This window comes from Typopeltis vanoorti, chromosome 23, assembly GCF_054136105.1.
Source record: "Typopeltis vanoorti isolate ZY-2024b chromosome 23, IOZ_Tvanoo_1.0, whole genome shotgun sequence".
In the NCBI taxonomy this organism is placed as follows: Eukaryota; Metazoa; Arthropoda; class Arachnida; order Uropygi; family Thelyphonidae; genus Typopeltis; species Typopeltis vanoorti.
This window is the reverse complement of record NC_143571.1, coordinates 6,970,203-6,987,374: the sequence shown is the minus strand read 5'-3', so window position 1 is coordinate 6,987,374 and position 17,172 is coordinate 6,970,203. Positions and strand designations below refer to the sequence as shown.

The 17,172-nt window shown below is 34.2% G+C and overlaps 1 protein-coding gene across 1 annotated transcript in view; it reads right to left on the bottom strand.

Moving 5' to 3' along the window:
* The window catches only part of LOC150093598 (tight junction protein 1-like), a 712,683-nt gene that overhangs the window by 206,790 nt on the left and 488,721 nt on the right, over window positions 1–17,172 (bottom strand). The window contains exons 26-27 of the mRNA XM_090413230.1: window positions 13,431–13,488; window positions 2,630–2,779 (exon numbers count right to left, since the gene is read on the bottom strand). Coding sequence (XP_090269356.1) covers window positions 2,630–2,779; window positions 13,431–13,488 — 208 coding nt within the window. The remainder of the gene's footprint in view (window positions 1–2,629; window positions 2,780–13,430; window positions 13,489–17,172) is intronic.

The window sequence follows — 17,172 nt, the reverse complement described above, 5'->3', positions numbered from 1 at the left end:
CTTGTACACCAACTTATCATGTGGTAATCTATCAAAAGCTTTTGCAAAGTCCAAGAATATCACTGTATATGATTCTCTCTTATCTAACACACTCATCACCATATCATAAAATGCAAGTAAATCGTTAAACAAGATCTACCATTTCCAAATCCATGCTGACTGTCATGAAGAATTCAATGTCAATCATTGCAATCTTGTATTCTATTCCTAACCAATTTCACCAAACACTTTGATTATAGCTACAGTTATAAAGACTGGTCTATAATTGGAAACTTCTGTCCTAGAGCCAAGCTTGTAGAGTGGTACTATTTTAACTTCTTTCAACTCCTTAGGAACCTTACCCCCTGGAAGACTTTCATTAAATAACAAGGTCAAGGGCATAGTTAACTGTTGTGCATATTTCTTAAGAATATGTGGTGATATGTCATCCATTCCCACAGCTTTATTAACATCTAACCCAGTCAATAACTGATACACCTCAGGCTAGTTTGCCTGTTCTGAGGGACAAAAAATCTGAGTTTCTGGGTGAAAAAAACCCTACCTCATATGAGATCAGCTAGCTCACCTTTAGTCGAAAGAGACCAGATAAAGGTTCCTCATGTTACTGACAGGAATTGAGCCCATATCTTTCTGACCAAAGGGCTTTGTCTATGTTGACCGAGCTATGGAGGCTCTCTCTCTCTACACACACACACACACACACACACACACACACACACACACACACACACACACACACACACACACACACACACACACACACACACAGGTGTATATAAATAATCCAGCCAACTCTCACCAGAACAAGCACTGATATAACAAAGTATTCACTATAAGAAACTACTAAAAAGTTCTAACACAAACCCTAGAGCAACAATGATATTCTAATGGAAGTTATTAATTATTTTAGCAAACCATTCACTCTTAACAAACTACTCCTGTGGTTCTTAAGAGTATGCTATAGTTAGGTAAAAAAAATGTTCAAAACTAGATTGAGATTAAAAGTTAAAGTAGACAAGCTCCATTTTCTGATAATAAAGAATGTCCTTACTAATGGTAGCTTCTTCAATGTGACTTTATATTTCTGAATGCATAAAGGGAGACGTGAGTTGTTGCCCTTATAAAATATTACTTTCTCCAATAATAGGATTTTGAATGGATGATGTTATCTACTATTTTCATCCTTACCCCCCCCACACACACACAGAGGGTCACAAAGACCTATAACATAACAGTACTATGTGTGGTTAAAGAGAGAGAGAGAGAGAGAGAGAGAGAGAAGAGGAATTGTTATGATAAAGGAAATTCAACAGCAATTCCATTATAAAACCTTTATTTACCCAAATGTGTTTGTTATAGAAAGAGAGAGAGAGAGAGAGACGACAGTATTAACCAATAACATATTTTATTGTTTAAAAAAAAGATAAATAGTGAGGACATTAAGGATCCAGCATCTTTTAGTCAAATAAGATGAAATCCAAAGTGCTTTGAATTTTGCTAGAGAGTTTATGATTTGGCATAAGAGCTGTTTTAAACTGTTGGTTCTCATTAGAGACCAGGCAGAAAGAGGGCAAAAACTATTTATTCAGTACCATGGAAATCTATCAGAGAGTTATATATTCTTCATAAGTGAACTCTTGATAGGTACATATTTGTAACTCCATGATGTAAAGCCAGACTTCAATTTGGCCAATTAAGTAATAATTAAATAATATGCCGGCCTGGGTGTCCGAGAGGTTAGCGCATCTACTCTCCAGCCAAAAGGCTGCAAGTTCAAATCCTGCTGTAGGCATGGATGTTTGTGAGTGTCCGTGGAAATAGTGGTGGTGGTCGGTGGTAGATGGCGTTGGTGTAGTTGTGGTCAGTTGGTGAATTGAATAGTGGAGACAGAGCTGTAGAGCAGGTGCCCTCCCTCGATGAGTCCTTGGACTCCCTGGAAATGTCAAATAATAATAATAATCATGATTATGTAACATACTATCACTTAAGCTGAGTCTGTGTCTTTTAAGTAGCACAAGTCATGGCAACTTCTATGCAGAAGATTATATTCTCAAACTCTCTAATAAAATATGAAACTTTTCAATTTTCATTTTATGATTTTTAATATCTTCATTATAGTTTGATCACAGATGAGAGAACCCTCGATACTTTTGTGCATGGCATAAGAAGGCAATCAATTCAATAATAGGGTAATCAATCTATTTTATGGGATGAATGTTTATTATTACATGTTGGAGAATTAGCTTTTCTTTTATGAATATTCTAGTTTTTAAAGTGGTAACTATTTTTCTTGTATAACAGTTGGAAAATTTTACGTATAAAGCACGTGATTTCACATGTTGGAAGAGTCAATTCATGTTGACTCTTCTTCTTCTTGACACTCTGCCAGCTATGGTTCTCCCAACTGTGTGCAGACTACACTTAATTTTTCAAACTGAGGCCTTTCTGCCTCAATGTCCTAATATTAAAAAAAAAATTAAAAAAAGATGTTACATACTTATGGAAAGAAACCAATTGTTAAATATAATAAAATGTTTTTAATTAATTATTTTTCTATCTTCTGTAAGAATTTTTAATGAAGATTAAAAAAAGGGAAAAAACAAAGTGTTCTCACTTCCACAAATCTTACCTTCAGCTGCTCCATTTGTCTGACCAACTAATCTATCATTTGATGTAGCTGATGCATATGGATCCATTTTTGATTTCTGTACAATGCCAAAATATTCAGAATCATTTTCCTTGGAATAATAATTAGAATAATGTTGCCTTTCAGAAAGGACTAAATGAAAAAGATGGAAATGTATATATTTTAGTTAAGCTCCCAGATATATTATAAATATAATTTTAACACAAAAAAGAGAATTTAGTTCCTTTTAAAAAAAAATAAAAATAATTTTCATCATCATCAAATTCCTGCCATGTACCCTCAAGGAGTGTACAGGATATGATAGTACTACATAAAAAAATTACATCATTACTAACTTCCTATCTACAATTTTCCTCTAAATCAGTCTGTTACTTGTCAAGACTCAAACATTATCGGATCTTACATTTCTATTGTCTAAGGCACTTTTTACCATATCAATATTTTGGTCTTCCTCTGGGTTGTTTTCTTGCCGACCTCACAGAGAACATCTGTTTTACTAATCTTTCATTGTTCATTCTGTTTAAATGACCATATCAACTGAGATTTTATTAATTTATTCATATTGAGTTTCCTCCCTTTTCTCCCGCATCCCTATTGGGGCGAGTTGAGCCCCCCCCCCCCCCCATCATGGGGGATTAGGTATTTATGGCTGTGGATCCGTGTGTTCATGGGCCGGTTTGCCTGCATGCAGGATGAAAAACACCAGATAAACTGGGGGAAAAAACCCTGCTGTCCACGCCCAACACCGGCTAACGTGGCTATGGCTGAGGAAGATCCTTAAGCTCCTCACATCGGCAACTGGAATTGAACCTAGGACACTCCTTCCCCAGGCATATGGTTGCGAAGCGCATAGCCACTAGGCTAACCGCGGACACCTGAGATTAGCTCTGCTAACGCATTCCAGGATGCTGACAATCTCAAGTTCTTTACTAATATCCTCATTTTTAATATGATATTGCCATTGATGGCATCTGTTCACACCTGTAATCTTTCTCAGGACTCTCATATCTGCAGTCTCAAGTCTTTGGGCAAGTGTTTTACTTCTGACCCAGCTCTCAGATCCATAAGTTAAAACTGGTTTGAACACTGTCTTGTATACAGCTAATTTAGTGTTCTCACTAATTTCTCTCTTATTTCATATGAATTTATTCAATTGACTTCCTACCATACCAACTTTGTTGATTCTGTTGTCTATTTCTATATTTAATTTACCATATTCAGTAAAAATTGTGCCTAAGTAGCTGAATTGTTTTACTTGTTCTATATAGGTTCTCCATTCACAATGCAGTTGACATTTTCAATGATTCGGCCTATTTTCATTGTCTTTGCCTTCTTATTACTGACCTTCATACCATATCTATTACAACAGTTATTCAATTTAGTCAGGGAATCTTGCAGACTTGTAGCAGATTTATTTATAAGTATAACATCGTCCGCATAAAGCAAAGAGCTGCCATTAACTTCTTCAATTTTGATATCAGGTTTAATACCACTCTCCTTCATAATGTGATCCATATAGATAATGAATAACAGAGGGGATAATGAACATCCTTGTCTGACACCAGATTTAACATTAAACCATCTTCCTATACTTCCTTCAGTTCTAACTGCTGAAATACAATTAAAATAAAGACTAAGTGCTGCTTGATATATAGCCCCACTGACACCATATAACTGTAGCGTATTGAATAGCTTCTCTCTTGGCACCTTGTCATATGCCTTTTCCAAATCGATAAAACTTAAATAGAGATCTTTGTATTATTCCCATGATTTCTCAACTATTTTTAGTAAGTGAAGATCTGATCCTAACAGCTTCTATTTGGCCTGAATTCAGCTTGTTCTTCACCAAACTTCCATTCCACAATCCTTCTCAACCGTTTCTCAAGTATACTTGCATAAATCTTGCCAGGAAAACTCAGTACAGAAATACCTCTGTTTAATTCCTAAATTCAGTTTTATTTCCCTTTTTATATATGGAACTATGAGAGCTGTACTCCATTCATCAGGAATTCGTCCCTCTCTCCAGGCTTTCTGAATTATGCAGTGCAGCCACTGTAGGACTTTTATACCACCATACTTCAGCATTTCTGGTCAAATATCATCTATTCCTGCCGTCTTTCCACATTTCAAGCCTTTGATAGCTTTTTCTACTTCAGGTATGGATATGTATTCCTGACTGTATGCCTGTTGAGTGTTTTTTACCACTTTGCTATCACTGCTTGTTTCATTTAGCAATTTTTCAAAGTAATTACTCCATACTTCAAGGATATCTTTTTCTCGGGTTTTCATGTCACATTTATCATCTCGAACTCCTTTTATAGCACTCTTTCCTCCATTTCTAAGCTTCTTCAACAACCTTCAGAATATCTTATCACTTCTTGATATTCATTTTCTATGTTCTTACCAAAGTCTTCCCATGACTTTGTTTAGCTAGTTTTACACAGTGTTTAGCATTCTTGCATTTGTCTCTATATTCTCTAAGAGCACAAGATGACTTATTTTACAGGAACCTTTGATATGGTTTTTTCTTTTCCTTCACTGCCTCTTTGACTTCCTGTGTTCACCATGGTGTCTGATTTTTCTATCCTTGCAGACAACCTCACCACATGCCTCTCTGGCAGAATCAATCAGGGTTTTCTTCAAGGCTTGCCACTGAATATCCAAGGTTTGGTTCCTTTTCTCATACTTTCATTTTTTTTTTCAATAATCTTTGTGTATTCTAGTCTACAGTTCACATCTGAGAGCTGCTCAACTTTTATTCGCTTTAAAACTTTCTTACTTGTTTTTCTTTTCAAAATGAAATTCAATTTTATCCTGCTCAAAACTAAATAGTGATCACTTCCAATTTCAAATCCTCTGTGCACTCTGGTGTCCTGCACCAGGGAGAAAACATCACTATCAACAATAGCAGTCAATGAGACTTTTCTTATTCCTTGCCTCTTCTCTCCATGTGAATTTGTGCACATTTTTATATTGGAACATGGTGTGAGTAATAACCAGTCCATGTCCTGTGCAGAAATCCAACAAATATTTGCCATTATTATTAGCTTTGCTCTTTTCTCCAAATTTTCCCAGAATATTTTTGTATGTCTGACAATCATTTCCTACTCTGCTTTTTAGATCCCGAACAAGGACCAACCTTTTCCTTTTTTCATTGTGTCAGTTGCTTTCTCTAAAGCCTCAAAATATTCCTCCACTTCTACCTTATTAGAACCTTCAGTGGGACAAAGGCACAAATAAGTCTCATTGTCCAGTTCCCCATTCTCATATTTGCTCACATCACTCTACTTGAGACTGCCTGCCATTCAAGAAGATTGGCCTCGTATTTTGTGTTGAATACTATGGCTACTCCTTCTTTTCCTTGATTGCCATTGCCTGAATATAACATTTTGTATTTATCGCTCAGAAAGATCTTGCCAGTTTTTGTCTTTTTTGTTTCAGTCACCCCTATTATGTCGATCTGGTACTTATCTAATTCCTCAGCTAGTGCCATTTCTTTGTCATTCAGGCTTCTTATGTTGATAGTACTGATCTTTAACTTTGGTGATGTTGAATTGGGATGTGTTTTCAGATTTGTTCCAGTAGCTGACTTTTCGCTCTTTGCTCTGGTTCCCTGGCAAAAACAACAGGAGCCTTGTTTAACCAGGCGACACCCCCAGCCGGCATAAAGTTCTGTCATGTTGTACCATCCTTCTGTATTTTGGTTTAAGCCAATAAGAATACAATTTAGTCGGCTAAATCGAAATTGCCGGCTCATCCTCGTTTGAGTATCAAACAAGGTGAGGATTGAACATTAGGTCAGAAACCCTGGTTCTCCGTATTCCTTTAAAGGCTATGTGGAAGTCTCCTCTCAGTTATACAGCTTTGACCCTTAAACACTCATAAAAATAACTAAAAATAAAAATAACTATTATTATCAGAACCGTGATAGCATCTGAAGACTCAAGGAAGAATATCCACAATAATCACATCTTTATTCGTACAATGCCTAATATACTCTCCTTAAACTTATTTACTGATTCTGCACTTACTACTACATTGGTAACTTATTCCCCTCATTTGCCATTCCAAAAATCTAGTCTTCATATGCTTCTTAAACACATTCGTACTCAAATTCCAGGAATGATCGCTCTTGTTTTTTCCTCTCTAGTTATATATTGAAACATTTAATCTGTGCCTATTGTATAAAATCAACTCAGCAACTTATAGAGCAAGCATCATTTCAAGTTCAGCATACTGTGTATGAGTGGCTGCTGGAATGCTGAAGAGTTTTACCTTCATGTTAGTTGTAAGCCAAACTGAGTAAAAGCATCCTGTGCTCTTTTTCTGGTGTTGGAATTCTTGTTCCACTTCTTAGTGGAAAGAACCAGACTTGGGATAGATATCAATAATGAACAGTATTCCTGCATTCATTTCAAGAATCTGATGTCAACAAGTATGAATGGCAAATGCTTCCTCATTCCCATGCAATTCTGAAATAAGTCTTCCAGACTTTAATCTGTTCTTCACACTATCAGAAATGCTTTACTATCATTGGTGAGTTTCTTCTAAAGTGAATAAACTTATCCAACACAATCTAAAAAAAAAAAAAAAAAAGATGTCCACAAAGTTTGATAGCTAGCTTCCTTTCAGGCACAGCTAGATATGGACATGCTTCCATTCTGTTGGATAGATGCCAGAAGAGTGTAATAGCTTATATAGTCAATATAAGTTGCCATACCACAATAAAGATATTTTACTGTTAAAATAGAATATACTGTTAAAATAGAGATATTTTGGTTTATGTATCACAAACCATCTTCACTATAGATGAATAAAGAATGGAAAATTCAATTCCTAATAGTAGTTTCATAAATTTTGGGCACAAACAATCCATTGTTGCTGGTTAAGGTTGGAATGATACAAAAGAACCTAAGCATTTTCTTTCAAGCCATTTAGCAACTCTGCATCATTCGGAAGGATCCTATGGCTGGTGTTGTTAATACTATATTGCCAGACATGTAATTTAATCTGTTGAATTCTTCTTATTATTATTCTTATTACATGACACATCCAAGGATATGACTGGTGTTTTAAAATACATTTTAAAACAGGCTAGCCTGTTTGTCCAAAACAAAATAAGTTGCAGACACAGACTTTTTTATTTATTTTTTAATATCCTAATAGTGTGACAGTTTACAATCAGTGGCACCTTTAGTTGTGCATATGAGATGATAACTAGTATTTATAGCATGCATTTTTAATTTGCCAATGTTTATTTCATATTGAAGACAGTTTGTGATACACAAATGAATATCTGCATTTTAAAAGTGTAACCATGCTAAAATATCTTTACTGTGGTTGCATGTGTTTCTTTAATATAAATGGATTTCATATAGTTATCTCCATATAAAAAATGAAGGATATTAGATATCTAGTGAAGTGATCTGATTGTCTGTTTGAGTAAATATGAAAAATAAAACAGGAAAGTTATGTGATTTTTTAAGGCAATTCATTTTCAACATATATTAGAACTCAAAATTACATCATATGTGCTGTTTTCTATACCACAATGTTGGTACAGTAAACATGCTTATAGATCTCATGTAATAACACTGTAGCTGCACAACATTTCATTTAATCACTCATATGCAAATAAAATTAAACCTGTGAAGTCGACTTGAAAAACTTGATTATTTTATTTTTATGAACTTTTTGAAGTATTTGATGTTATATAATATTCACTCAACACAAGAATGAGTTAACATTCTTGTGAACAGTGAAATTGGTAGCTAAGAAAATGTAGCATATCACACATTTGTTTGTACTTCACAAATGTTTAAAGAAAAATGGCATCCTGTAAGTCTACAAACTGTCTAGTAATGCTTGTAAATATTATCTATGCACAAAGAACGAGTTAAACATGTTGTAACTAATTTCTTTTGCCCTCTCCATAAATGATACTGATGCGACAGTGAGTGAAATATGCAAGGGTTGTAAATAAATTCCAATTTCATTTGTGTTAAACCACTGTTTAAAATATATCATTATAAATACAAGCATATTGTAACCAATTCTTTTGCTCTCTAAATTATAGATGCCAAGAAATTATATTCTTAGCATCTTTTATTTATAGTTTAACCAATGAAAAAACTCAACTTTTGTTCTCTATCTGAGTGATGCTCATGTTACAATAAACAAAATATATAAGAAGTGTAAATAAATTCTGATTTCCTTTACTTGTGTTAAAATGTTTTTTAAAATACAGGTAACCCTCGTATAATGCAGATGTTAGTTCCATAGAAATGGCGCGTTATATAAATTGCATTATGTGAGACTTAGATCACACAGAAAAAGTAGGGTTAGGTTCTGAAATAGTTTTTTTTTAAAGATTATATAAACAATAAGGGCAACAAACAAAAAATATATTTTTATTTAATTCAGGTAATTCATGTAAGTTAAGAAAACATATAAACTATGAAACAAATACATAGCATAAAATTATAAAAAATAATAAATTGTATGTAAACTTCATTGCATATAATGCATAAATGTTTTAGGCAAAATAAAATAAAATGTATATTTTAATCGTCATCACTCTCTTCAAAACTAACATTTCGTAGATGTTCTTTTTTACGAGTGGCCGGATGTTGTCATCACTTGAAATTTCTTGGACATCATCTGTATAATTATCATTGCATACTTAAGCTAATTTAGTTATGAAGAAGTCAGTAATAAGACCTTGCTTACCACTATGCTGCAATTTTTTATTAAGTTCATAATACTGAGCTAAACAAATATCCAATTGTCTCGTAAATTTTCTGGAGCACTCCATTGAGAGATCATTATCCATAAAATAACTTCCTTGCCAAGTCCAATCCTTCTGCTAATTTCTTTAAACTGAATAATTCTTTAACAGATTTATCACAATCAGAATCTTTGGGAGAACTTTCCCCGCCATTTGGTTTGATGTCATCTATTAATTGTACCAGTTCCTCCTCATTTAAATCTATTTCCCCATCAATTAATTCACTAATTTTGTTTTCAACCATATCGCAAAAGCGCTCTAAGTGGCCATTACTATAAAAAATTTTTTTACATGAAAAAAAAAAAAAAACATTACATATTTTATGTAACTCACCACAAAATAAAGTTCTCAGCTTGAGATTAACACATTTATGATTTTAAATTGCCTTTCCTGGCAGAAAACGAAGACAATTTTCAACAATAAACACTTTAACAATTGATAAATTGGTAAACAATTGACGTACATGCATGCTAAAGGATATTTCCCCTAATATAAATTCGCTATTTATAACTACATGCGCGATACAGACAGATACAAATTTAACAAAGATAAAATTTGATTTTTAAGTCTCATGTTGAAAAATATATGAAAAGATAAAGGGTTACTACAGTTTGTAGACCATCTTATATCAAAACCACATTGTATAAGTTCCGCGTTCAACAAGGGATACTACAATTTGTAGACTATGTTATATTGAAACCATGTTGTATAAGTATCGTGTTATACGAGGGCTACCTGTATATCATCATATCTATCATGTTTCTATAAAACATCTAGTAACATGACTTGTTACTTTTTAAAAATTAGAATCTAGGCAAGATTCTTATTTTAAAATCATAAGATCACATAGTAATGTGATCATATGATGAATGCGCATCAGCACACAAACAGTGATCAAAGTCATATTTCTCTAATTTCTGGCTATTTTTTTTTAAAAAGAAAACAGTGAAATTCGTAGTTAAGAAAATGTAGCAATGACATATTTTTTTGTGCTTTCACATATATTTAAAGAAAATTGACATTAAATAAAAATTGCATCCTGTAAGTCTGCATACTGTCCAATAAGATTTATAAACATTATCTGTGCACCTTTATGCAGTATCATCATCATCATCCAATTCCTGACATGTACCCTCAAGGGGGTGTACAGGATATTATTATTATTCCTGATACCTCCAAGGAGTCCGAAGACTCATCGCGGGAGGACATCTTCAACTGTCTCTACACCTTACCTCTACTACGAATCAACGCCATCTACCGCCCACCTCCAACACCACCACAACTAGTAATTTTTGTCTGTAAATTGCGTGTGTTCTGAAGGGCAGATTTGTATGTATGCGGGATGAAAAACCCGAGTTTCCGGGAAAAAAAACCCTGCTACCTCCGTATGAGATCGGCTAACTCACCATCTTTCTCACCATCTCACAATATGATAGTACTACATGAAAAATTTACATCATTACTAACTTCCTATCTACAATTTTCCTCCAAATCAGTCTGTCAAGCCTCCAACATTATCAGATCTTATATTTCTATCGTCTAAGGCACTTTGTACCGTATCAATCCACCTATATCTTGGTCTTCCTCTGGGTCGTTTTCCTGCCAACCTGGCAGAGAACACTTATTTTGCTAATCTTTCCTCTCCCATTCTATTTAAGTGACCATACCACCTGAGATTAGCTCTGTAAACGCATACCTACATGCTGACAATGTCAAGTTCTTTCATAACATCCTCATTTTTAATACGAGATTGCCATTGATACCATCTGTTCACGCCTCTAATCTTTCTTAGGACTCCTATATCTGCTGTCTCTAGTCTTAAATCAAGTGTTTTACTTCTGACCCAGCACTCAGAACTATAAGTTAAAACTGGTTTGAACACTGTCTTGTATACAGCTAATTCAGTGTTCTGACTAATTTCTCTCTTATTCCATATGAATTTATTCAATTGACTTCCTACCATACCAGCTTTATTGCTCCATATATAATTTACCATTTTCACTAAAAATCGTGTGCCTAAGTAGCTGAAATGTTTTACTTGTTCCACAGGTTCCCCGTTCAAAACACAGTTGACATTTTCAACAATTCTACCTATTTTCATTGTCTTTGTCGTTTTAATGCTGACCTTCATACCATATCTATTACAACAGTTATTCAATTTAGTCAGGGAATCTTGCAAACTTGTAGTGGATTTATTTAGAAGTATAACATCGTCCAAATAAAGCAAAGAGCTGACATTAACATCTCCAATTCTGATATCATGTTTAATACCACTTTCCTTCATAATGTGATCCATATAGATAATGAATAACAGAGGGGATAATGTACATCCTTGTCTCACACCAGATTTAACATTAAACTATCTTCCTGTACTTCCTTCAATTCTAACTGCAGAATTACAACTTAATTAAAGACTAAGTATTGCTTGATATAATGCCCCATTGACACCATATAACTGCAGCATATTGAATAGCTTCTCTCTTGGCACCTTATCATATGCCTTTTCCAAATCGACAAAACTTAAATACAGATCTTTGTTATATTCCCATACTTTCTCAACTATTTGTCGTAAAGTGAAGATCTGATCCTGACAGCCTCTATTTGGTCTGAATCCAGCTTGTTCTTCACCAAGCTTTTCTTCCACAATTCTTCTCAACCGTTTCTCAAGTATATTTGCATAGATCTTGCCAGGAACACTCAGTAGGGAAATACCTCTGTAATTCTCACATTCAGTTTTATTTCCCTTTTTATATATGGGTACTATGAGAGCTCTACTCCAATCATCAGGAATTCGTCCCTCTGTCCAGGCTTTCTGAAGTATGCAGTGCAGCCAATGTAAGACTCTTATACCACCATACTTCAGCATTTCTAGTTGACTATCATCTACTCCTGCTGCCTTTCCATATTTCAAGCCTTTGATGGCTTTTTTTTCTATTTCAAGTATGGATATGTATTCCGGACTGTATGCCTGATGAGTGTTTTTTACTACTGTGCTTTCATCACTGCTTCTTTCATTTTGCAATTTTTCGAAGTAATTACTCCATACTTCAAGGATATCTTTTTCTCCCATTTTCGTGTCACCTTTACCATCTCTAACTCCTTTTACAGCACTCTTTTCTACATTCCTTAGCTTCTTCAACAACCTCCAGAATATTTTGCCATCTTCTTGATATTTATTTTCTATATTCTTGCCAAAGTCCTCCCATGACTTTGGTTTAGCTAGTTTTACACAGCGTTTAACATTCTTGCATTTGTCTCTATATTCTCTAAGAGCACAAGCTGACTTATTTGACAGGAACTTTTGGTATGCTTTCTTCTTTTCCTTCACTGCCTCTTTAACTTCCTGTGTCCACCAGGGAGTTCTGATTTTTTATCCTTGCAGACAACCTCACCACATGCCTCTCTGGCAGAATCAATCAATGTTTTCTGCAGAGTTTGCCACTGAATCTCCAAGGTTTGATTCCTGTTCTCAAACTCTTTCTTTTTTTCTTCAATAATCTTTGTGTATTTTAGTCTACAGTTCACATCTGAGAGCTTCTCAACTTTTATTTGCTTTAAAACTTTCTTACATGCTATTCTTTTCAATATGAAATTAAATTTTATCCTGCTCAAGACTAAATAGTGATCACTTCCAATTTCAAATCCTCTGTACACTCTGGTGTCCTGCACCAGGGAGAAAATATCATTATCAACAATAACATAGTCAATGAGACTTTTCTTATTCCTTGCCTCTTCTCCCCATGTGAATTTGTGCACATTTTTATGTTGCAACATGGTGTTAGTAATAACCAGTCCATGTCCTGAGCAGAAATCCAACAGATATTTGCCATTATTATTAGCTTTGCTCTTTTCTCCAAATTTTCCCAAAATATTTTTGTATGTCTGACAATCATTTCCTACTCTGCTATTTAGATCCCCAACAATGCAGTATAGATATGAATAAATTACATTTTAATCACTTTAAATGCAATATTTTTTTTTTTATTTTTTTGTTACCATGAATATGCCTGTTTCCAGTTTCCGGACTTGTTGCTGTATTGCTTCCACTGTTTTCCTAAAAATATATATATTACATAAATTTAATTTTTAAAATTATGTAATTTATCTTTCATAAAAAAAGAGAAAGCATAAAAATTCCAATAGAAAGAACAGAGATGTATGTTATTTATTATTACATACCTCACTTGTCTTTCTATTGGAATTTTCATGCTTTCTCTTTTGGCATCTTTAATTTATACTTAAACTTTATTACATTCAGTGATATGAAAAAATGAAACAATATTTTAATGCTTCAAGAATATAAAGGAGATGTTAAAATTCTTTAATACTTTCCTATTATTCTGACAATATGGGATGGTCAAAATAGTAGTAAGGTGAGGAAACAGCACACATTCTAGACAGAATGCAGAGAACTAACTAAAGCTTTTGGCCCAATGCTGAATTCTCACCTTATAGTAGCACCTATGAGTATCCAATCAGATTCAATTTGAATGAAGAAAGACTGGCTGGCAATTTTTGAATCAGCCAAATTGTACTGTTCATTTGCTGCAACTGTACATGCAATAAAAGGCTAACATAGTAATAAAAAATGTTATTGTTAAAACGCATAATAAAAAATGTAAAATATGTACTATGTGTAGAAACTCCAAAAATACAATACCTTACACATTTAGCTTCCCCTTCCCAATGGAAAAAAAATCCTACTCTACTCATCTTCCCCTAATCCATAGTCAATCCAAATCCCACAAGGACATCAACTAGCACTATTCCATAATTCTACCTCATCTTTGCATCATTCATAAAAAATAAATTTCCCTTCATATTGTTGCTAACATTCTTACAGTAATATATAAACCAAGTCATGAGTGAGAGAGAGAGATCATCAGTTAGCTGAGCTTCACTCCAGAAAGGATTTTGGTTAACTCCTCTAAACACAAAGACCAGACAAAGAAAACAATTTTAAGCAAGCAGATTTGGATTTTTGTACATTACCACCTGTTATGAAAAAAAGGAGAATGGGATTTTTGAAGGCTGAAAGACCTAAAGATATAATGCCATACTATTTTGGAAGAGAAAATTATAGCATTGTAATGGGGATAAAATAATTACTGTAATCTCAATATTTTGATCTGTTTATTGAACTTATTTTCAAGGACACATATTTATAATGATAATACAGAAATTACTAAATTTTAGCTAAAAAAACAAACGAACATGTGTGGCTTAATTTAGTTACAGACCATTGTTATTCCTTTCAATATAGCCGCTTTAAAAATTTTATACTGTCATGTTTCTGACACTGCTGGAAACATCACCACTGGTGGATTTCCTCTGAGAGTTTGTTCGGTACTGTCTGTGATTTAGTTCAGATCCTTGAAACATTCCTAAATCTCTGTTAGAGCATCAATTTTATCTGAGAAATATAGGGGGTACAGGATCACAGCCGTATTTTATCTCTTAAAAAAGATGCTGAATGCAGAAGTTGCATTTTTTAGAAGAATTGAGTATGTTACTCATTTTGGCCATGGTGGGAAGAAGGAAATTGAAAGATATATTTTTTAAAGCTTTTGCTAATTTTGTTCCCCCTTTTCCTCTGAAATAAAAAAAAAAAGTGATGTGGAAGAGACTTCCATATCGCCTTTCAGGAATGTGGAGAACCGACTGGGGCTCCTGACCTAATGTCCAATCCTCACTTTCACGCGGTATGTGCCCTGTTAGTAGGTATCTACTAGATACTGAATGAATGAGGATGGACTGGTAATTTGGGAACTTAGTCAACCAAATTCAACTCTCTATTGGCTTAAACCACAAATGCATATGATGGTACAACATGGTGAGATTTCTGGAGCATCACCTAGTTAAACAAGTCCATTGCTGTTTTTTTGTCAGGGAACCAGGGCAAACAGTGAAAATTCAGCTACTGGAACAAGCTCCAACTCAACATCTAGAAGAAGAAGAAGAACGAACCCAACATCAGAACCAAAGACAGGGAACCATCAATATAAGGAGTATTCGTGGGAAGGAAATTGAACTTGCAGAAGAAATGGAAGGAAAAGTATCGTGTGAACATAATTGGCATTACTGAAACAAAGAAGTCAAAAACAGGTAAGATCTTACTAAATAATAAGTATAGGATGTTATTTTTAGGTAATAATGATCAAGGAAAGAAAGGAATAGTGATAGCATTCAACACCAAACATGAAGATAAACTTCTTTATTATAAGGCAGTTTCAAGTAGGGTTATGAGGACAAATTCAAAATGGGAACATGGACAATGGAACTTATTTGTGCACATGGTTCCACAGAAGGTTCTTCCAAGGAAGAAGTGGAGGAAATTTTTGAGTCATTAGAACAGGTAGCTGACAAAAAAAAATGGAAAAAGTGGTCCTTGTTGAAGATCTGAACAGCAGTGTAGGAAATGAATCCTGCCAGGCATATAGGAACATTTAGGGAAAATTTGGAGAAAAGGGCAAAGCTAATAATAATAGTATGTATTTATTGGACTTCTGCTCAGGACATGAACTAGTCATCACTAACACCATGTTTCAACATAAAGATGTGCAAAGTTCACAGGGACAGAATGCACAAGAAATAAGAAGCCTCTTTGACTATGTATAGTGATAACTAGTGATACTAGGTATCACTATCAACAAGGACATAGTCCTTGTTGATAGTGATATCATCATACTGGTTCAGGATACAAGAGTATACAGAGGATTTGAAATTGAAATCAAGTGATCATTACTTATTACTAAAAATGGATAACATGTTGAAAATAACAGTATGTAAGAAAGTTTTAGAAAGAATTAAAGTTAGTAGCTTTTACAGGTAAATTGTAGACTTGATGATACAAGCATTTTTGAAGAAAAAACAAAACAAATTGAAAACAAGAACCAAATCTTGGAGTCTCAGTGGCAAACTCTGAAGAAAATATTGATTAATTCATCTAGGGAGGTATGTGTGAAGTTGTCTGCGAGGATAAAAAAAATAAGAACACCATGGTGGACACAAGAAGTTAAAGAAGTAGTCCTGGAAAAGAAGAAAGCAAACCAAAAGCTCCTAGCAAATAAGTTGGCAGATGCCCTAAAAGAATACAGTGAAAAATGTAAGAGCTAAGCTTTGTGTAAAAGTAATGGGAAAACTTTGGTAAGAATATAGAAAATAAATATCAGGTAGGTGGCCAAAATTCTGGAGGATATTGAAGAAGCTTAGAAATGGAGGAAAGAGTACTGTAAATGAAACAAAGATGATAATAGTGACATGAAAACTGAAGATAAGGATATCCTAGATGTCTGGAGTACTTACTTTGAAAAACTGTTAAACGAACCAAGTAGTGACAGAACCGTACTATAAAATTTTCAAGAGGAATGCAAAGAGGAGTATATATATATATATATATATATATATATGTATATATCAATACTTGAGGTAGAAAAAGCCATCAAATATGTGAAATGTGAAAAGGCAGCTGAGTAGATGATATTTGACCGGAAATGCTTAAGTATGGAGGTATACAAGTTTTGCAGAGACTACACTGCATATTTCAGAGGGCCTGGTCAGAAGGTCGAATTCCCAATGATTGGAGTAGAGCTCTCATAGTACCCATATATAAAAAAATGGAATAAAACTGAATGTGAGAATTACAAAGAAATTTTCTATTAAGTGTTTCAGGTAAGATCTATTCTACACCATGCTGCTACACACATCTGACTGCCTCTTCCACACTACACACAACTAC